At 49.8% G+C, this 20664-nt stretch overlaps 12 protein-coding genes across 12 annotated transcripts; 8 read left to right on the top strand and 4 right to left on the bottom strand.

Annotated features, from left to right (window-relative positions):
• Window positions 1-330: 330 nt before the first annotated feature.
• Window positions 331-828, top strand: COCCADRAFT_107941 (uncharacterized protein; the record flags this gene model as incomplete). Its single annotated transcript, XM_007718603.1, has 1 exon — window positions 331-828. The coding sequence occupies one exon, from the start codon at window positions 331-333 to the stop codon at window positions 826-828; it is 498 nt and encodes a 165-aa protein (XP_007716793.1).
• A 518-nt stretch (window positions 829-1346) lies between these two features.
• COCCADRAFT_107913 (uncharacterized protein) lies at window positions 1347-2935 on the bottom strand (the record flags this gene model as incomplete). The annotated part of the gene is made up of 3 exons (XM_007718602.1): window positions 1347-2120; window positions 2176-2432; window positions 2500-2935. The coding sequence occupies 3 exons, from the start codon at window positions 2933-2935 to the stop codon at window positions 1347-1349; spliced, it is 1467 nt and encodes a 488-aa protein (XP_007716792.1).
• A 202-nt stretch (window positions 2936-3137) lies between these two features.
• COCCADRAFT_107917 (uncharacterized protein) lies at window positions 3138-3551 on the top strand (the record flags this gene model as incomplete). Its single annotated transcript, XM_007718601.1, has 1 exon — window positions 3138-3551. One exon carries the CDS (start codon window positions 3138-3140, stop codon window positions 3549-3551), a length of 414 nt encoding a protein of 137 aa, XP_007716791.1.
• Window positions 3552-3877: 326 nt separating this feature from the next.
• Window positions 3878-4966, top strand: COCCADRAFT_40651 (uncharacterized protein; the record flags this gene model as incomplete). Its single annotated transcript, XM_007718600.1, has 3 exons — window positions 3878-3924; window positions 4135-4674; window positions 4726-4966. The coding sequence occupies 3 exons, from the start codon at window positions 3878-3880 to the stop codon at window positions 4964-4966; spliced, it is 828 nt and encodes a 275-aa protein (XP_007716790.1).
• A 287-nt stretch (window positions 4967-5253) lies between these two features.
• Window positions 5254-7158, top strand: COCCADRAFT_8803 (uncharacterized protein; the record flags this gene model as incomplete). Its single annotated transcript, XM_007718593.1, has 3 exons — window positions 5254-5448; window positions 5498-5916; window positions 5970-7158. The coding sequence occupies 3 exons, from the start codon at window positions 5254-5256 to the stop codon at window positions 7156-7158; spliced, it is 1803 nt and encodes a 600-aa protein (XP_007716783.1).
• Window positions 7159-7557: 399 nt separating this feature from the next.
• On the top strand, window positions 7558-8798 carry COCCADRAFT_40649 (uncharacterized protein; the record flags this gene model as incomplete). The annotated part of the gene is made up of 4 exons (XM_007718599.1): window positions 7558-7644; window positions 7704-8326; window positions 8382-8705; window positions 8765-8798. The coding sequence occupies 4 exons, from the start codon at window positions 7558-7560 to the stop codon at window positions 8796-8798; spliced, it is 1068 nt and encodes a 355-aa protein (XP_007716789.1).
• A 264-nt stretch (window positions 8799-9062) lies between these two features.
• On the top strand, window positions 9063-9499 carry COCCADRAFT_107938 (uncharacterized protein; the record flags this gene model as incomplete). The annotated part of the gene is made up of 2 exons (XM_007718598.1): window positions 9063-9168; window positions 9228-9499. The coding sequence occupies 2 exons, from the start codon at window positions 9063-9065 to the stop codon at window positions 9497-9499; spliced, it is 378 nt and encodes a 125-aa protein (XP_007716788.1).
• A 259-nt stretch (window positions 9500-9758) lies between these two features.
• COCCADRAFT_8800 (uncharacterized protein) lies at window positions 9759-11205 on the bottom strand (the record flags this gene model as incomplete). The annotated part of the gene is made up of 3 exons (XM_007718592.1): window positions 9759-10266; window positions 10327-10955; window positions 11008-11205. The coding sequence occupies 3 exons, from the start codon at window positions 11203-11205 to the stop codon at window positions 9759-9761; spliced, it is 1335 nt and encodes a 444-aa protein (XP_007716782.1).
• Window positions 11206-11838: 633 nt separating this feature from the next.
• Window positions 11839-12222, top strand: COCCADRAFT_107927 (uncharacterized protein; the record flags this gene model as incomplete). The annotated part of the gene is made up of 1 exon (XM_007718597.1): window positions 11839-12222. One exon carries the CDS (start codon window positions 11839-11841, stop codon window positions 12220-12222), a length of 384 nt encoding a protein of 127 aa, XP_007716787.1.
• Window positions 12223-12312: 90 nt separating this feature from the next.
• Window positions 12313-14159, bottom strand: COCCADRAFT_40645 (uncharacterized protein; the record flags this gene model as incomplete). Its single annotated transcript, XM_007718596.1, has 4 exons — window positions 12313-12498; window positions 12547-13373; window positions 13554-13948; window positions 14011-14159. 4 exons carry the CDS (start codon window positions 14157-14159, stop codon window positions 12313-12315), a joined length of 1557 nt encoding a protein of 518 aa, XP_007716786.1.
• A 2972-nt stretch (window positions 14160-17131) lies between these two features.
• Window positions 17132-19423, bottom strand: COCCADRAFT_107912 (uncharacterized protein; the record flags this gene model as incomplete). The annotated part of the gene is made up of 3 exons (XM_007718595.1): window positions 17132-17891; window positions 17947-18101; window positions 18173-19423. The coding sequence occupies 3 exons, from the start codon at window positions 19421-19423 to the stop codon at window positions 17132-17134; spliced, it is 2166 nt and encodes a 721-aa protein (XP_007716785.1).
• A 135-nt stretch (window positions 19424-19558) lies between these two features.
• Window positions 19559-20379, top strand: COCCADRAFT_8797 (uncharacterized protein; the record flags this gene model as incomplete). Its single annotated transcript, XM_007718591.1, has 2 exons — window positions 19559-19564; window positions 20176-20379. 2 exons carry the CDS (start codon window positions 19559-19561, stop codon window positions 20377-20379), a joined length of 210 nt encoding a protein of 69 aa, XP_007716781.1.
• Window positions 20380-20664: the final 285 nt, after the last annotated feature.

Genomic DNA, 20664 nt, shown 5'->3' with positions numbered 1-20664 from the left:
AGCCACGCGAGGTCGACGTCGAGGGCGATTGTCGGTGAGGTTGGATGGTGGTGACGGTGGAGAAGAGCGGTCGCTGGGCGCTCATGTTAGGTAAAAAGCTTGGGACACCTGGCTGGGCGCGCCACTAGGCCGCAAACGGACGGCTCAGAAATCATAATCCAGCAAACCTTTTGTCTTTCATTGTTGGCCAATGAGATAAAAATTGAGCACGCGCACGTGGGCATACAAACATATGAAATACGAGTAAAAGAACGGTCCGAGTCACTGCATCGTCTGCAAGCAGCCAACACATCCGCCGTACTTTGCTTGTCAGACAATCAAGATAGCATCATGAGCAAGGTCAAAGCACCAAAGGCAAAAGGCATTCCGAACAAGCACCTGCACGCACGTTCATCTTTCCTCTACCAAGCCGCCACGTACTTGACTTTGCAAACGGCCGAGGCAACTGATACACCACAAGGCAAACAGCCAGCACCCAAGTCGCCAAACCGCTTCTCACTTGCACTCTCACTCAGCTCCGACCTCCAGCAAGTCTCGCGAAAAGGCCAACTACGTCTCGCCGTCTCCCTAAAGCGGACGCTGTGTAAAAGCTGCAACAGTGTCCTTGTTCCCGGGCGCACTGCAACTCACAGGATTGAAAATGCAAGTAAAGGTGGCAAGAAACCCTGGGCTGATGTGCTGGTTGTCATGTGCGGTGTGTGCGCCGGCGAGAAACGGTTTCCAGTCGGTGCGGCGCCGAAGTTGAAGAAGGGGAAGAGGGAAACGGCGAGTGCGGTAGAGACGCCGATGACTGGGGAGGATACGCCAGTGCTTACGGGGACGGAATGAGTGCGGGTTGCCGTTTGCAATGACGGATTTATTTCACCTCAGCATGATTTCGCTGTTTTGACACTGCCTCCTGTCAGAAGCCTTGCTCTGAACGCGACTCCCGTTCTATTACTCGACTCGGATCTTTTGTGTCGCCTATAGAGTTCAAGATCATCTGACCAGGAGCATATTACGACAAAATTGTTTAAGTCACGATGTGGACATGGCGGCGAATGTCCAATTCAGAATCGATAGAGTAAGCCATGACCATGGTGCGTCATCTCGAAGTCATGAGCTTTTTGAGGAAGATACCCGATACGGTACATGGTGGACTGCCCATTGGTACAAGCGTACGGGAATTATGCAACAATCAGCAACATCAAGATACCGAGTACTAACAGTACTCCACAGCCTTGGTTCAAATCCCAAAATACAGCTACATATCAAGACAGTCAATGGAATCATATTATCACAAGTACCCAGTAATCTAACGAAGGAACTAAGCTTCGTCTGGGATATCTATTTTTTATTTTCGCCTCTCAGACCGTCTCGATATACCTCCGGACTTCCCAGTCGGTCACTGCTTCGTCCCACAGTCTAATCTCGTGCTGTCTTGTGCCGCCAAAGTGGTCGACAAACTGATCTCCAAACACTTCCCTAGCGACACTTTCCTTGCGCATAAAGCGCTCTGTCGCCTCCTTCAAGCTCTTTGCTAGTCTCTCACCCTTGTCAGACTCACTGCCGACATCCTCGCCCTTTCCGAGGGGCGGTATGCTGATTTCCATCTTCTTCTCGATACCTCGCCAGCCAAGTGCCAAAATGGCGGCAAGCACAAAGTGAGGGTTCGTGTCTGCACCAGGTACGCGGACTTCGAACCGAGTGGCTTTCGGGGAAGAGGTAGGGGGTGAAATAAGGCGGATAGAGGCGGCGCGATGCTCGAGTCCCCATGATACAGTGACAGGTGCCCAGAAATTCTCAACTAGCCTCTTGTAACTGTTGACATTGGGTGCGAGGATGGGCATAATGTCTGGAAGACCGTCGATTAGGCCTGCAAGGAAATGTCGACCCAGGTCTGATAGATATCGGATGTCTGAGTAGGGCGCGTTCTTGTCCTCTTCTTCGCGGTAGAACAAGTTCTTGCCATCGGCGTCTACAATCGACACGTGCATGTGCCCGCTGTTACCCGGAAGACCTTCGCGCGGTTTTGCCATGAAGCATGGTGTTATTCCGTACTTGGATCCGAGAGATTTGACAACAAGTTTGAAAAGGGAAGCCTTGTCTGCCATTCTCTCGATTGAGCCAAACTCAAGGGCCTGTGGTGTATTAGTTATGAATTCCTTGTTCCACAGCGTAGTAGGTATCGCTTACAGCTTCGAAGACTCCAGGACCAGACTCGGTATGCCATCCCTCGATGCCACAGTCGAATTCGGCGCAGGTATTGAAAATACTATAGTAGTAGTCCTGGTTGTGGACCGGTCGAGTGATGCTGTATCCGAACATGCCTTCTGTAAGGCTTGGCAGGGCGTCGACTGGATTGTTGCGCAAGAAGGAAGCCGTACTCGAAGTGTTCTTTTCCGATCCATCGTGGCTTTGAGGTGCGCGGAATTGGTAGAATTCGTATTCGGCTGGACAATACACATCAGCTTCATTAAAGACGCGCAGTATCCGATCTCCCGCCGGCATGCGACTCACCTCCAGCCATGGCGCCATAGCCTTTGTCCCTGAGCTTGTCGACGGTACGTTTTAACAGGCTTCTTGGGCATGCGCTCAGAGTGCCTTTGGTGTCGGGATCGTGGAAACTAATGAGGAAGAAGGGTACATTGTTCTCCCACGGTATTCTTCGGAAAGATGTGAGATCCGGTATGGCGATCAGATCACGGTAGCCGTTCTCCTTGTTGGATATGGCCAGTTCTTTAAAGTATGTCTGGTCGTGCATGTCCCAGCCGAAAATGACACTGCAGAAGCCGAAGCCGTCGTTGGCAATGCTGAGGAACTTCTTCTTGGCCATGAGCTTTCCACGTAGAATTCCATCGACGTCGATACCCGCGACTTTGACTGACAAGTCATCTTTGAGAAGCTCGGGCAACTGCTCGGCCGTCAGGTTAGAGGGGTCGAAGTCGGCGGGCATGATGTCGAGGGGCGAGACAGAGAGGACCAGGTGTTGAGAGTCGGTGTGAGTGAGACGGGAGAGTTGACGGACGGCCAGCAGAAGAAAATACGAGCGCCGGCGCAATCAGGTTTTCAAGCAGGCACGCGACGAGGGACAGCTTGACGCAGCGAAAGGCGGTCCGGATGCGATAGAGCTTGGACCAATGAGGGGTGATGATGGGATGCGGGCTGGCGACATCATCGATTCGGCGTGCAGACGCGCAACTACTATATATTGCATTTTCCGCCCCTCTGCTATCTTCCACCCTCCTGCACGACATCCCTATCCAATACCCAATGCGACAAAGATAGCTCCCCATGCGACTCCCGTGATAAGCCGCGAGACGCCAGACCTACCGCACAGGGCTGCGCGTCACGTCCGAATGGCGGGGCAACCCACCCTCAAGCTACGTAGAATGGCCGTCCGGAACATGGGTGCAAGTATGCTCGAGCCATTCAAGCAAGGCTGCCCTAGTGAAGCCGTCGACCGCTCCAACAAAAGCCCGCCCAGCCGTGACAGCAGCAAACGTGCTCTAATAGTCCTTATCGTCGACTATCAATGCCCTGGGCCGATTCTCGGACCCGTGACTATCTGAATGACCGGTTCACTGCCCGTGATTACCCGCCCATCGCCTCCCCTCCCTCGTCTCCTTGGGGCCGCTGACACTCTCATACGCCAGTACATACTCCAACCTCCAACTCAAAGGTAAGTGCGGAGTCGTCGTCCCTGTTGCCCGACGGCTGGCATACTTTCCCCATTCACGATGCAGTGTGCTGTTCGCATGACGCTTTGTCTAGTTTATATTAGTCATATTTCGCAGCTTGACACAAAACTTTGCCTTGCCCACATCAACCATTGACACCATTGCAGCCTCTTTGCTACACATAGTACCTGAGTAAGCGTCGAGTTGAGAAATTCAACATGGGCCGTCTGGAGAACAAGAACTGCATCATTACTGGAGGAGCTGGGTAAGCAAACATCTTCTATTCGCATATGCCACCACCCCCATCAATATCCTCAATTCTTCCCTTATATCAGCTTGATGGCGCTGCCGAGTGCGATTTGTCTTGCTTGTTTTGCTTGCTGGATGACACATGACATTCATTGCCATGTAATGGTGCATAGTCACAGCGCATACATCAGCCCCACGTCCAAAACCGCATACTGACCATTTGCAGTGGAATTGGTCTCGAGACTGGTATTCTTTTTGCCCGGGAAGGCGCCAATGTCCTTCTCTCTGATATTTCTGGCCCGGCCTTGGAAAAGGCTGCTGCCAAGCTGAAAGAGGTGGTTCCAGAAGCCAAGAAAGTTGAGACCAAGGTCACCGATGTATCCAAAGAAGCCGATGTCCAGGCTATGATTGAGCACGTGGATTCATGGGGCGGTGTAGATGTCCTGTTCAACAACGCAGGCATTATGCACGCCAACGACGACGATGCTGTCAACACGCCTGAGAAGATCTGGGACTTGACCCAAGCCATCAACGTAAAGGGTGTATGGTTTGGTTGCAAGCACGCAGTCAACAGCTTCAGAAAGCACGGCAAGAAGAAGACGAGCGTCATCAACACCGCCAGTGTGGTTGCATTGGTGGGTAGTGCAACACCACAGCTCGCATACACAGCAAGCAAGGGCGCGGTTTTGGCCATGACCAGGGAACTAGCAATGGTCCACGCACGTGAGGGCTTCAGATTCAATTCGCTGTGCCCAGCACCATTGAAGTAAGCTTCTCCATGTGCCATGTTGGGTCTTTGAAATGCTAACCAATGCAGCACACCTCTCCTTCAAGACTGGCTTGGTGACGACAAAGAGAAGCGTCACCGTCGCGAAGTTCACTTCCCCACAGGCCGTTTTGGCGAGGCCGTTGAGCAGGCCCAAGGTGTCCTATTCCTTGCCAGCGACGAGAGCAGCTTCGTCAACGGAACTGACTTTGTCATTGACGGTGGCATGACCAAGTGCTACACTACGCCTACTGGGCCTCCCCTGGATGCGCCCAAGAACAACGCAAAATAAGTGCGGATTGGGCGTTGTGAATGAAAAGCGACAGTTAGGCTGCGAGGAAGTACATAGGCAGTCATGTATAGCAATGATGAATAACGGATGAATGATACCACCATATATATCAAGCGTTGATCCAAGTTTTGTATTGATTGAAATGACGTGTGAAGTCATGGTTTAGAGTCGCTTGCAGATGACCACGCGTTTTAGCGCCATTCCCGAGCTTTGTGTCAGGGTCCAACGTTGCATTTTCCTGAAGCGACATACGCGACTTTTGGCCGCATGCGCGCCATCCTGCCAGCATGGATCGTATTACCGCACGCGCTGACAACGACTTCAATGTTGTTTTGTATGGCACGCTCTGGATAGCTGCCCTTTCTTTCATCTGGCTCACGTGCCGTGCGGATCCAGAAGAGCCCGTCGAATACACCGTCGAAACACCCCAGGAAGCCGAGAAGGGATGGAAGGGCAAAGTGCTTGATGAGCCTGGATTGAAGGTACAGAAAATCAGCTCAAAATTTACAGATGCAAACTGACTTGTTTTAGGTTTCTGGCTCTTCACTAATCCAATGCTACGCCCCCGCAACTGGTGAAGCCCTCGGGCGCATCAACCCCTCCACCGCAGACGGTATCGACCGTGCAATCGCCAAAGCCAAAGACGCCCAGGTGAAATGGGCACAGACAAGCTTTCGCCAGCGCCGCAAGGTGCTGCGTACAATGCTCCAGTTTATCCTCGAAAATCAAGAGGTCATTGCAAGGGTTGCCTGCCTCGACTCTGGCAAGACTATGGTGGATGCTAGTTTGGGTGAGATACTCGTGACTGTGGAGAAGCTGAGGTGGACAATTAAGCACGGAGAAAAGAGCCTGAAGTCTGAGAAGAGGGACACAAACTTCCTCATGATGTACAAGTGGAATGAAGTTGTCTACGAACCGCTGGGCGTAGTTGCGGCCTGCGTGAGCTGGAAGTGAGTATTGCATAATCGTTAACAGCGAAGCATTTCAGCTAACATGGTTCTAGCTACCCTTTTCACAACCTCATCAGCCCCGTCATAGCCTCCATTTTCGCCGGCAACGCCATCATCGTTAAAGGCTCTGAAGCTACTGCCTGGTCGTCCTCATACTTCGCTTCTATTGCTACCCGTGCTTTGGAAGCGTGTGGTCACTCGCCTGATATTGTGCAATCCGTTGTCTGCTGGCCTGACGTCGCTGACCACCTCACCTCGCATCCATCAATCTCGCATATTACATTCATTGGCTCACGCCCAGTGGCACATCACGTCTGTGCCTCGGCCGCAAAGGCACTAACACCAGTGTGTGTCGAACTCGGAGGAAAGGACCCGGCCATTGTTCTCGACGATATATCAAATAGCGATTTTAAGCGCATCGCTAGCATTCTCATGCGCGGTACCTTTCAGTCTGCAGGCCAGAACTGCATCGGAATCGAGCGTGTCATTGCACTTCCAAAAGTTTACAATCGCCTCATCGAGTACCTCACGCCAAAGATCCGTGCCCTACGTCCGGGGTCCATATTGAACACTTCATCGGACGTGCCGATTGATATTGGGGCTTCCATCTCCGATGCAGGCTACTCCAAGCTTGAAGGCCTTATTCAAGACGCTGTCAGCAATGGTGCTCGTGTCCTGGCAGGCGGAAAGCGTTACGCTCACCCCGACTTCCCCAAAGGTCATTACTTCAGTCCTACCTTCATCGTCGACGTCACACCCAACATGAAAATCGCCCAGACGGAGCTCTTTGCACCAGTCTTCCTACTCATGCGCGCCAAATCCGTCACAGACGCCATTTCCATTGCAAACAGCACCTCATACGCCCTCGGTTCCTCGGTATTTGGCTCTTCCAATCGCGACCTCGAGCTCATCGTGCGCTCCTTGCACGCCGGCATGGTCGCCGTTAACGACTTTGCCGTCTACTACATGGTGCAGATGCCGTTTGGCGGCACAAAGGGTAGTGGCTATGGTCGTTTCGCAGGAAAAGAAGGGCTGAGGAGTCTGTGCAATCAGAAGAGTATTACGAGGGATCGCTGGGCGTGGGCGGGGATCAAGACGGGCATTCCATCTCCGATGGACATTCCACTGCAGGGTGAGGGTGCGGGGGTCAAGGCGTGGAATATGGCACAGGGAATTGTGTGGTTGGGGTATGGAAACTTGAGGGGTAAGGTTAGAGGGTTGAAGGGGGTTCTGGGGATGTAGAAGGGAGTTGCTTCTCATTGACAATGCCATGATGTCTACCTGAGATATTTCAACAAGTAAACCTAATTTCCGGCTCTTGAAGGTAGTAGGGATTTGGTGTCGCGGGGCTGGCAGGGTCGGTCCGGCCCTGGGCTTGTTAGACTACAACGTCAGGTACAGGGTGATGAGGAGAGAGGGCTGAGTGTATTATGTCCAGGGTTGTGTAATGAGGAATAAGGCCCTTGAGTTCCTACTTTTCAAATAAAGCAAACCAAGCTGGTGACCTGACGGGCGGGCTACGGCTGTGGTTGCCATTGGATGCCAAGCCATTAACCACTTTACGCGTCGACGCGTCTGCCCAGTGCACGCTGCGCCAACTTTTACATTCCCACCAACACTTTCACAAACCACAATCACCCAATGGCACTTTTAGTAGACAAGCATCGGCCGCGTAACCTTGAAGCGCTCAGTTATCATCCTGAGCTTTCAGATCGCCTGCGAGCTCTAGTAAGGAATCCAAGGAGAGCACTTCGCATATGGGCTGTGCCTAACGCATTACACTATAGGCACAAAGCGGCGACTTTCCCCATCTCCTCGTATACGGCCCTTCTGGAGCAGGTAAGAAGACGCGTATCGTCGCAACCCTCAAAGAACTCTATGGCCCCGGTGTTGAAAAGATCAAAATCGATGCACGTGTCTTCCAGACTACCACGAACCGCAAGCTCGAATTCAACATTGTCGCTTCCGTATACCACCTCGAAATTACGCCATCAGATGTTGGAAACTATGACAGAGTAGTGGTGCAAGATCTGCTCAAGGAGGTTGCGCAGACACAGCAGGTCGACTTAGGTGCAAAGCAACGCTTCAAGGTTGTCGTCATCAACGAGGCCGACCATCTGACCAGAGATGCCCAAGCAGCATTAAGGCGAACCATGGAAAAATACAGCCCTAACTTGCGATTGATCCTGTTGGCAAATTCGACGAGCAACATCATTGCCCCCATCAGAAGTAGAACGCTGCTTGTCAGAGTTGCGGCGCCTACCGAGGCTGAGATCTGCGATGTGCTAAGCAAAGTGGGAAAGAAGGAGGGATGGAAGGATGTTGAAAGTTTACATCAGAGGATAGCGAAAGACAGCGGACGTAACCTTCGAAAGGCACTTTTGATGTTCGAAGCAGTGCATGCCCAAAAGTACGTCCTTGTTACCTCTTTACACACCCAATAGCTGCATCTAACACCGGAATAGTGAGAAGATTACAGATCAGACACATATCCCACCTCCCGACTGGGAAGCGCTCATCGAGCAGATTGCCCGCCAAATCGTTGAAGAGCGTTCTCCCCAACGGCTCCTTCAGGTTCGCGCTTCCCTTTACGATCTTCTATCGCACTGCATCGACCCAACGACTATCATCAAAACCCTTACCTGGAAACTCATACCAAAGACGGATGATGCACTGAAGCCAGAGGTCATCAAATGGGCGGCCTTCTATGAGCACAGGTGTAAAACGGGTGCTAAGCATATATTCCACCTTGAGGCGTTTGTTGCCAAGTATATGAGGCTATACGAGAGGTATGTAAAGATTGGGGGAAGCATTTGCAATTCACATATGAAACTAACAATCACCGCAGCTATTCCATGGGCTTGGACTTCGATTCCGCATAATAGAGGGGGAAATATCGCCGGGTACCATTATCAAAATAAGTAGAATAAGAATCAGGCATAGGCAAACTTAGCGTGAGGTGTTCTGGCGTTGTTGAGCGCGTTTCCCGTACCGACGTCTGGTGGTTACGTCATAAGCTATTATCGAACCTACCCAAATAACCTCGAGCTCTCCGAGCTTCAACTACACTACATACCACACATACCTTCTGAACCAACTAACATACTTGTGCCTTCTCATATCTACTCAACAATATCCCATTCATCATGTCAGACAAACTCATGGACACTGAAGTTGGCGGCGAGCAAACCCAATACGAAGGCATCCACACCTATGTCGAACCACACGACAAGAAGTACGGCCAATTAAGCAGTATGTTGCCCCTCTATCTTCCATAATGCACCTCACTAATCCTTATCCCCTTCCCACAGACTCTTCAGAAGGCACATCAGTCCACGCAAAGACCGCGGATCCTGGCGCCCCAAACACGCATGGTATCACGCCTGCAGATAAGATCCGCTACGGCCAAAGCATTCAGGAGGGTGGCATGGGCGGCAAGACGACATCGTCAAGCGGGCATGCAAAGGCAGACACGGGATTTGGAGGTACGAAAGCGCTAGCCGATGATGAGGGCGCAGCGAAGCAGAGGCGGGAGCAGGGATATGGGGGAAGTAAAGATATGGATCGGACCATTGGTGCATAGGTTTAGCTAAAGTACAACTGGGATACGTATATGTACTTGTACAATAATGATGTAAAACGTGTCTAGTCTAAGATGTATTTCCTTCTCGTGTGTATTTCCAAACGCCAACGCTATGCGACAAAAATCCCCGGGAATAATCGTACATGTAGCGTAAACAGATGAGGAGGGATATCTGAGCAGAGATGTAACAGAAAAGCGGAAGTGTTCAAACAAGTCCTCCGAAGAGTTGGGTAGAGAAAAAAAGGGAAAAAAGCCCATATCAAAATCTCTTCGCGTCATCTCCTCTGGCATCACCCTTTGCCATCTTCCGTGCCATTGCCCTCTCTCTTTCTAGGACACTGGTAAACGTGTCCATTCGCTTTGGCATACCAGTTAGATCCGCTCCTGTAGGCATAATACTGTCTCCCCTACTGACACCATTCCTGCTGCCTCTACCCCAAGCCCCCAGACCCCATCCTCCTCCTGCAGCTACTACTGGTCTCGTCGGCTCCCGAGTAACGAGCGCACCAGGGCCATGTCCGTACATGCTCACTCTCTGGACTTTGCGCAGGCGAAGCAAGCCGTAAACTGCGACGAGAGCGCCGAACACGGAGCACCAAGCACTGATGCCATAGAAACCGTAGTCCGATTCTTCAATAAAGTTCTTGAGATTCATGCCGTAGAGGGCTGCGACAAAGGTACCAGCTGTGATTGCGAGGGTGAGAATGGAGAATTTGAGGTCGAGAAGCATAAGCGAGTTGCGGTTGGCGTCTAGAATGGCTTTGACACTGTATAATACTGTCAGTAACGCTATGAAGAAATTGGGTGAAGAGGGGAAGGTTGCATACATTTCCTCTGTGTTCCTGATGCTCGATACCAAGTTCTCGGCTGCCTGTACAATTTCATCGGCGACCTTATGGTACGATTCCAGGAGCATCTCGACTTCGGTGTGATCGTCGTCTTGTCGTACCTTGCCCTCTGCCTTTTCAGTCAAGTACATGGCGCTGAGATCATCGTCTGCTTCGAGTAATTCTTCCAGTGCGTTCCTAACCAATCGTGCTTTTTGCTCAAAACTGCCCAGCTTCTTGCTGTAAATCAGCAGATATCTGAGCTTGTCTCGGTCAATGTCTTCCTCAAGTTCTCGGAGGACTCTCACAACTGGTTCGCTGACCCCTTCGAACTCCTTTTCCAAGCTTAAGGTTACGCTGATCAGGACGGCTTCTAGTGCGCGAAACTCATATGGAAGGGTGCCGTTGAGGGTCGATTCTTTTTGACGGAGCCGTAGGTCGAGATCGTACATGAAGACTGACTGCGATTTCGAATCTGTAGTGCCGTATGCGTCAAATACGAGGACTCGATTGTGCTTCAGTAATACGCGGAGATTGAGGAGGTTTATGAGAATCGCAGATGGTCGGACTAGAATATGTGGGAGGAGCGAGGAGTCGATTTTGCGAAGGTCGCGCGGGAGAAGACCATACTATTACGGGCTGTCAGCTATGGTGTGTCGATGTGTCATACGCCATATGTACCTTTGCGATCAGTTCGCTCTTCTTAAATTCTCCGCTGACCAGCGTGACGTTGCCGTGCTCGTCCAATTCCGTACAGCGCATCTTTAGCTCGTTGGTCGGCCGCATTATACGTCCCAGACTACTTCCGAATCCTGAAGAACTAGAGGACGAGTCGTCTGGTGGTGGGGGCGGCGGTTGCAACTGCGCCAGCTTTCGCATTTTTGCACTATTAAAAATGTTCCATCCATTGTTGGCACGAGTTGTGGAAAAAGACCGGTAGGTAAAGCAATCGACATGCTGCAACGAGGTGGGCGGGGTGTGTCGGAGAACAAGCAAACGGTCTTGAGGTGGAGAGGATGCTTTGTGTTCGATCAGGCACCTAGAGGAAACAAATCTTTTTTCGCTAGAAAAGTCTTCCTTCTGCAAGTGACTTGTAACTCTTCCAAACGAACATTTCCCCGGGCTCCTGCCTATCTGACTGCCGATAGCATAACCGCAACATTGCCGAGTGGTGTGGGCGCATTGCGCAATAGGTGATGCGAAGACATTATTGACCTGAGCTCGCAGGAAGCTCAAAACCGACGGCGATGGGGCGGCAACTCTCTGTATCAGAGTTGTCTTCATAACTTTCCGGTGGAGTCAATATGTATGCGGAATCGATCCATACGGTCGTTGATCAAATCTTTTGCTTGAGCCTTGCCTGCACGTCATAGCGTTTCCGCGCTCCTGGAAAATCATTTGGCGCTAGTGACGTCACGTGCACAATCGTATCTGCACATGTGTGTATCCCGGGTCGTGGGAACCCAAACTCATACATGCCGTTCTTGACTTTTGGATGACTTAAATAATAGAATGCCTTGTCAGCTGTACAACGCGCTAATTCGAACGCACCACATCACTTCACGCAAGAAAGTTGCCAAACTCAAAGCGGCAGCGTCGAATTGCAATGTGTACGCTTTACTGAGGAGTGGCAGATGCCCTGGCATCATGTATTGCCAAGGCGCAGAGACTGGCGTGAGAGACTGGGTTGCGAATGTCCAGAGATTGCGCTACAAAGATTTTCAACTAGTCAAGAAGCCTGCTGAAAAAGAAACTGGCGGAAAGGATACAGAGAGTGGCATCATGTACGGGAAGCTAGAGGAGGTGGACAGTGTAAAGGATTTTGGAGCAAAGATGGAGAGTTTAGGTATATGGGAATGGTGGAGGAAAGGGATGGGCTATGTGGGAAACGACTGATTTCACACTTGTCATTCAACACGTATGTGTGATGTGTTGCTCGTCATTGTCTTGCTGTATTTGTTTCTAGCAAACCCTCTCCTGATACTACTATACGCGTTTAGATATCTGACCAACATCCTCCTCGTTCTCCAACACAACCGTCATTCCTCTCGCCATCTTGTTGGCTTCCCGAGCAGACCCTGCTCTCCACTCCCCACTATGCCAACCCTCCATCTCCGTGACAAGAGGTATGATAGCCGAGCCTTTCCATGCCACTACCCCTTTCCTCCAGCTCTGCAGCAAAGTAGCAACAAGAAAGGCAATTCCCATCGCCACCTAAACAATGGGCAAGATGATCCACCCCCAATTGACATACACATACTGTTCGAATGTGATTGCCTCGCCTGCTAATTCCATACCGGTTGAACTCTGACCAAGAGCATACGTAATGCTATCACTCATGCTTTCCATAATCTGCGTGAAGTCTGTAACGTTGTTCAGCACTAGGCCGAAAAGGTCGGCCTTTGAAGAGGAAAACACCATGTTGAGGAATTCCATAAGTTTAGTGTTGTCGGTTGGAAGAACGCTGAAGCTTTTGTTCCCGGGAAACGTTTCGCTTTCGTTGGAAACGTTAAAGGTAACCCAGTGATTTGAATCGAAAGGGTTGACAACACCGATGAGCTCGTAGTCTGTGGCGATGCCAGGATGAAAGGTACCATTTGAAAAGGTAGTGTTTTGAACAAGGCGAGCAACCCAGCGCATGCTACACTCGGTAATGTCCGGCCTTTCTTCGCTAAATAGCGCCGACATTTTTGCGGCGGCGAATTCCGATAAGGTGCTATTGAGTAGTTCGCCAAGGTGGCTGGTCGTTTGTGGTGGATTTGTGGTGCTGTTGAATTCAGTCGAACGGGTATCGCCGGATGAGGTGGATGAATAAGATGAAATGAAGAAGTCAGACGGCGTTGTATAGTTGCAGCTTTTAGAGCCTCGCGAGAATTCACAATTGATTCTGTTGCTTGATGTAACGTTTCTGCACTCGCTCGTCACAGCCACAGTTGTGAAATCCTCCCACTGACAGTTACCAGTCTGGCATTGGACTGGGATAGGTGCGCTGAGATTGTATAGACCATTGAGAATGGCGCCTTGCATTTTAGGATCCATTGTTCTTTCTAAATTTGAAATTAACAAATAGTCTTGGGTTTGATGGTCTACTGCCGGTATCTTACGAGATGCCTGTGTCAAACCATAGCCTGCGCCAGTGTCATAAATTTAATTTCTGTAAAAGGTAGCTCTGGATCTCTAGGGGTACTCTCTTGAAGGATACGAAAGTAGCTGTTAAGACGGTGGACCCATGGTAAGAGATACAATGGTGATGAGGGCACCCCACGTAGCCAGTTTGGTTTTGAAATGAAGGGTGAAAGTAAGTGTCAGCGAGCCCCATGGCCCACGACTGGCTTCATCGAGGATCTGATACTCATGTAAAGGCCGCAGTGAGCTTACTAGATGTATCCATTTGAGCTGGCTGATGCATGATGCAACTGGGACTATGAGTGCAGTCCTGGAAAGGGTCGAGAGCAGGGCAACCAGTGTGTTGAGCGTGATGTTGTGATAGAAGTGCCAACTGGATAGTGATTTTCCTTGATACTTCCTTAGAATAACGATGACTGCAATAACACATGCGATACTGAAAATTGCAGCAATAAAATCCCAACACCAGTCTCTTAGGTTTAGCTTTCTGAAATAGCTCAGTTGTGTTCGCTATATTTTTCAGTAGTCTGCTCTTTTGCAGGCGCGGGGTTTAGCAACGCCTCTGCGCTCGCATCGTATTTTGAGGCATCGTGTGTCTTTTCCTGCCCGGAAGTACTTTGAAGTGGCGAGATCGTTCTTGGTGATGCACTTGGTTGGAGGGACTCGTCGTGGTATGGAGGCCTATCATAGCCGTTTGAAGATGTCATTTTGGCAAAGATGGTTGTGAAGAACAACAACAGCCTGCTGCTCCTGAATGATTCAACGACTTGTAGGGGGCTGAGAGCGATATTATACGCAACATAGCCCCGTGTGTAAGTGCGAATGCGATGGGGGCCAAAAGTCAGCTGTGTACTACCATAGGTCAAGGGTTTGTTAGGCATCCACACTACGATCGATCAGGTCCCTGAAGCTAACATCGCTGCATCTTGGAACGATCCGTACTATAGATAGTAAGACTAGATTTTGTGGCCTTCGAAAATGACGATAGGGTCACAAGAGCGATTAGCTATGAGCATTCTGCTTTTTTGCTCCAATTTCTTCTTCATGTTGTTCTTTGTTCTTGCAACTTTTACGCAGCCTAGTCGTGTATACTAGTACGTAAAGTGTTTTGCATCTAAGCTTTTATTTCCGGGGAGATCGTCATGCTTAGCACTTCATCATCCCGAGACGGTGCCCCAAATTGATCTTTCGTGAAGCTTGAACACTTTTTACTCTTGATTTTTTACCGGAACCTCGATGGTAGATAAAAAGAGAAATTAGCTCCTCAGACTCGCTCTATGCGCAAGTAGGTTTCCCTTAAGGATAGAAGTGCGCCATCTCATGTATTATTTGGCTACGTGGCGGTGGGTGAAGAACCTGTCTTTTGTTTTAGAGGATGAAGACATGTTCTAGAAAATAGCAGTTATAAGTCCACACTTTTATAATGAAATAGTAAGATAATACAAGCTTGCGATCAGTTGGATGTCAAAATCATGTGTTGCACTCGCAACTGATATATTTACTTACTTTCTCAATCATCACAATTCTATTTTCACAGTCCGCTAACACGGCTCTAACCGACCCTAAGTAATGATTTTCAATCCTAATATAACGTGTTCCACGGGCGAGCGCCGCACACGGGCGAGCGCCGCACCCCACCAAACTTGCACACCTCTCCCATCTTATCATACAATGGCTCAACGCAGCGCTACTGTATTAGCTTTAAATGAATCAGATGTTCAGCTTGCTATCTCCTCAATCAATTCTAACCAGATCTAAAGTAATCGGAGTGCTGCTACTATCTACAGCGTGTCTGAACGAACAATCCGCCGCCGACGCGCTGGTGTCCCTGCGCGACGCGATTGCCAACCCAACTCAAAGAAGCTCACTAAGCTAGAAGAGGAGGTGATTGTTAGATACATACTTGATCTAGATCAGCGTAGATTCGCGCCTACGTACGCAGCCGTGCGTGTTATAGCTAATAGGCTGTTAGCTGCGCGCGGTAGAGAACGCGTCGGAGTCAACTAGCCGTCTACCTTTGTCAAACGTACAGACAGTCTTACAACACGTTTCAATCGAGCGTATAATAGGCAGAGAGCCCTATATAAAGATCTAGTCTTAATCAAGAGCTGGTTTAAGCTTATAGAGCAGACGAAGGCCAAGTATAGCATCTATGACGAGGACGTCTACAACTTCGACGAAGCTAGCTTTATAATAGGCAAGATCACTACTTAGCTTGTCGTTACAGCGTCAGAGAGAAGAAGCCGGCCAAAGGCTATCCAGCTAGGTGGTCGCGAGTGGGTAACGTTTATCGCTGCGATCAACGCAGCTGGCTGGTCTATCCCACCGTTTCTGATCTTTACTAGCAAGTATCACCTATCTGCCTAGTACGAGGAGGCAGAGATCCCACGCGACTGGGCGATCGCGGTCAGCGATAACGGCTGGACGACCAACAAGCTAGGAGTTGAGTGGCTAAAGCACTTTATCAAGCATACAGATAGCAAGGTTGTTAGGGCACGCCGGCTACTTATTCTTAACGGCTATAAGAGCCACCAGTTACTTGAGTTCTAAGAGCTCTGTAAGGAGAACAATATCTACACGCTTTGTATGCCGCCTCACTCGTCTCACCTACTCCAGCCTCTCGACGTTGGCTGCTTCTCGCCATTAAAGCGCGCGTACAGCCGTAAGGTGGAGAACCTGATACGCCATTAAATTAACTATATCACTAAGCTTAAGTTTCTGCCAGCGTTTAAGGTAGCGTTTAATCGATCCTTCACACCAGCCAATATCTACTCAGCTTTCCGAGGCGCAGGCCTTGTTCCTCTCTAGCTAGATGTTGTTCTTTTAAAGCTTGACGTACAGCTGCGTACGCCTAGTCCTCCAGCTGCTCTTATAGAAGCTCTCTGGCAGGCCTGTACGCCGGGCAACGTACGCGAGCTTGAAGCTCAATCAACGCTAATAAGCAATCGCGTTCGATAGCATAAAAGCTTATTACTAGCGTCAATTATTGCGGCGATTGGTCAGCTTAAGAAGGGGGTAGAGATAATAATGCTCTCAGCTAAGCTAATGCGCGAGCGGATCGCCAGCCTTAAGAGAGCTAATAAGGCAGCGTCAAAGCGTAGAGAGCGTAAAAGAAAGCGGATACAGAAGCAAGGAGTGCTTACAAAGGGAGCTGGCGAGGATATAACTGCTCAACGCGAGGCTGATGAGCAAATTGCTTATGAAGAGCGTTAGGGAGGAGAGCGATCAGGTGTCAGCCGCCAGGCTCTNGCGCGCTGTAGTAGGTGTAGAAAGACTGGCCATAACTCACGTACATGCAAAAAAGATAGTTACATAAGATATTAGTGTGAGTCGAGACAAACCTCTAAGGAGCTACCTAAGGGTTGACCTTCCTAGGCACCAATTTAGAGTATTGTGATAGGTAGGTGCTTCAGTAAGAAGCCAGAAACTTCGATCAAGTTCAAGTTCATATGTATAAAAATAAGGTTCTTTAAATAGCGATGCATTTTAAACTCACTCCTAAAATCGACAAACATAGCTCCAAACGCCAACCGGCTTTTCACACTTGATCTGTCTAATATGGGGCAGCAGGCGCAACGTTCTGAACAGCGAAGCCAAAAAAAATCAACACAACAAAAGACAAGAAAAATGTTGCCAATTTGCCATCCCGCCCAATCACTTCAATGTATTGTCCAACATCTTACACTCTGAGCATCTCCATCATAAGTCTCAACGCAAAGTTATCGTCGCCAAACTTCTTCTCCAAACGACCAACCTCATTGTCAAGCTTAGTGTGAAGCTCACGGAGCACCTCAAGGGTGTACTCCAGACTCTGTGTCTTCTTCATGGTATCGAGGATCTCACGCTTAGCCTCCTTCGTAAGCTTACCCTCGATGCGCCTCTTCATCAGCAGCGACTGGAGCTGCATCTGCTCACCGGCGAGCGAGGGATCGGCCTCAAGGGCGCGGATGCAGTGAACAAGTGTGAAGGAGTACTTACCCTCGTCAAGGTCCTCGGCGAAGCCCTTTTGCTGCGCGTACTCCGCAGACATGAGGTTCTGGTAGTCGTTGCGGATCTGGAAGAAGCTGCCGATGAGGCAGCCGAGGGGGTTGAGCTCAGAGTCGGATATTTGGCCGTTGAGCGGTGACTCGGCAGTCATGAGGCGGTTTAGCATGCGGAAGAGGCCGCCGGTCTTCATGTCGACCATCCTGAGGTACTCGCCGAAGGTTGGGCAGATGATGTTGTGGGTCCAGTAGAGTTCGTAGCTCTGGCCGATGTAGAGCTCGTTGATTTCCTCATTGAAGATGCGGAGGCACTCTGGGTTGCTGAGGCCGCCGGCGAGAGCGATGGCATGTGTGATTTGGTAGGTTGTGCTGTTGATGGTTTGCGAGGCGCCATAGACGTTGTGAGTTGAGGGCTTGCCGCGGCGGAAGGGGGAGTTGTCCTCGAGATCGTCAAGCCTAGGGCGGGGTTAGAAGAGAGTTCATTTTAGGATGTTAGAATAAGGGAACTAACATGAGGGATGCAGTGTGAAGCATGTTGATGATCTCCTTAATCTTTTGAGTGGCTTTGGCAGGGGTTTTGAGCCATTTGTTGATGGAGTCAATGGTTCGGTCACGGAATCCATTTGAGGGCATGGAGGTGATATAGGCATAGGGTTGAAGAATGACCTGAGATGCATTATTAGCTACAGTCTTTGTGGAGGCTTCAATTTTCTGATAAGATGTTATAGAAAACTTACATCAGCGGTCAAGTTAGGGAGGTCGGTGCTAAGAGCTAGCGACACTAACTCGTTCAGTTGGAGTGAATCCACGCCAACTCTCGAGATAGTGGGCTTCTTGACACAATTGGTGCCGTTCATTCCGTTAGTTCCATTCAAGCTATGCCTTTTCCTCTTTTCGCCCCTTTTCTCGCCCTGTGTTGAACCCTTCTTCCAGAGGTGGTCCATGGAGCCATCGGCTGGTGGGAAAGTTGTTGGGTACTTGGCTACACCATACTTCGCTCGCAGCATCTGGAGCTCATTCCACCTAGCCTTCAGGTTGTATCGTGGGCACTGAGCACTCCAAACAACATCACCGGAAAGGATGTACTGCATGGCGTCGATGTATCGCTTGGTATCGTCCGAGAGGTCAGATCGCGTCTTGGTGTCCTTGACGATTTGGGCAAATTTGGCCATCTCTTGTCGGATACGCGCCTTGAGAAGCTCTCTGCCTTCTGCTTCGTCACATCCATGCTCCTTCATGATAATGTAGACTGCATTTTGGATGTTGGTATCATTATTCTTCTTCTCGAAGGAGAACAGATCGTTGACGAGCGAAGCAGCAGACAGGGCCGGGACGAGAAACTCGGTGCACAGTGCCTGCTCCTCAGGGGGGATGGTGATGGCGCATCCGAAGGTGACCAGGCCATACCAGAGCATGTATCTGGCATCGTGACTTCTGTAGGAGATGTACTCATCAACAGTCTGGAAGTTGGTCAATTCCTCTCGCCTGGCAGAGTGTTTAATTCCAGCAGACCAGCTCTTGGCGACGACCACAGCCCTCTCAGGGTCAATTGCCATCATCTCGCGCACGATCTGAGCAGCGATGATACGCTTGCCAGAGGCAACTCGCTCGTCGATGCCGACAATCTTGGCTCCCTGCTCCAAGCTCTCCTCCATGTCGCTCAAGTTGGCATCCTCGATCTCCTCGTCTATGACATCGTTGTGGATGAAGCCAAACTCGAGAGCATAACTGGTAATCTCCATTCGCTCGGGAATGCAGTTGGGCATAGCAACAGTGATGAAGCTGAACTGCGGGCCAAGGCCACCTCTGAATGGCCTCTCGAGAGGTCCAACTAAGCGGCGCCAGTCTTCTTGACACCTGAATGCACCAACATCCTCAAGGTCGGCAGCATGATGGCGCCTGAGATCGATTCCTTCGCAGAGGTTTTCCGGGTCGTAGATGTTTCTGTCGAGGAGGACGGAGTAGGTTTGGTCGTATGAAGGGGCCATTTTGTCTTTTAAATTCGAACGACTGTTGTGTTACCAGCTAACAGTTGAGGCCTGTAGGTGGAGATGGGAGAGGTGGAGGAGAGGCTGTAGTAGACCAAAGGATACACGCTCAACAAGATAAGGTTCACGACAATAATGAACGTGAGATCGCTTGTAAACTTTGATTCCGCTTGAAGAATGTTAGTGAACATAGGCATTGTTATTGATGAGCCACGATGATGGCTCATGAATGATGGTTCGATGGTAATGCGATATAAAATTTGGATGCCAACTAGTTCTATTAAATAGATATCCTTGTAAATGCTACACATAGTTATACAGCGCTTAGTGTGCAAGCATAGGCAGGTACTTGGTGGCGTGGGAGTGTGTTTCACAGCGATCAGCTACCGAAAGCGTAAATTCCGACCAGCGATAGCCCCAACAAGCCGTCGCACAGAGATCCACGCCAGACAGCAGGAGAGAATCGAAATTGGAAGCCGGTGAAATTCCGCTTCGCGTTGTGTGGGCCTAGACTGAGGCGGTCCTGAATGGGAAGTGGCCTAATTGGGCGAAAATCCCGATTTTGGTCAGCTTTGGGTACTTAACTACTGTATCCCAGAACAGTAGCTCACCATTGAGACGGTGAAGTGTCAATCAGACTAGGGCTATTAGCATTAATGGCATTTTTTCTGCCTCGTATACTACATCGCTGCGACTCACTTATAGGTTACCAAGCCCTCAGCTAACAGAATTTGTGAAACCATCCACACAAGAGCATCCCCGTCGGCATGTCCGCCTACTTTCAGCACACTGACCATAAGATCTTTCCCAACCCCCACGAGTTCAACCCTGACAGGTGGCTCAGCAACGTTGCTCCCGCTATGAAGAAGAACTACATTATCGCTACTATGGTCTGTCCTGGTGCTGTTGACTTCGAGATCTTTGAGACTACTGAGTTGGATCTCAAGCCTACCTAAAACATGGTTGTGCCTCTGCCTATCTTTACGTTCCAGGGTTTCAAGGTCAAGTTTAACTAGGTTCGCAAGGGTGGTGGGGGTCTAGAATTGTGTTAGGAAATTACAAGGATGGGGGTCGTTTAGAATGGTAGAAGAAAATAATAATAAACATTAGAGACATTGATTTGGTCTTCTAACATGTATTAGTTTGAGAAACAAGATTCTGAATTTTATTAAAACTAGTTAGTAAAGCAGATGCTCCGCCTCCGCAACATATAGAATATCTTATATGCTACTACTATTTTT

This window comes from Bipolaris zeicola (genome assembly GCF_000523435.1).
Source record: "Bipolaris zeicola 26-R-13 unplaced genomic scaffold scaffold_242, whole genome shotgun sequence".
NCBI classification, from domain to species: domain Eukaryota; kingdom Fungi; phylum Ascomycota; class Dothideomycetes; order Pleosporales; family Pleosporaceae; genus Bipolaris; species Bipolaris zeicola.
The sequence above is the reverse complement of the archived record's forward strand: the minus strand, read 5'-3'. Positions and strand labels throughout refer to the sequence as shown.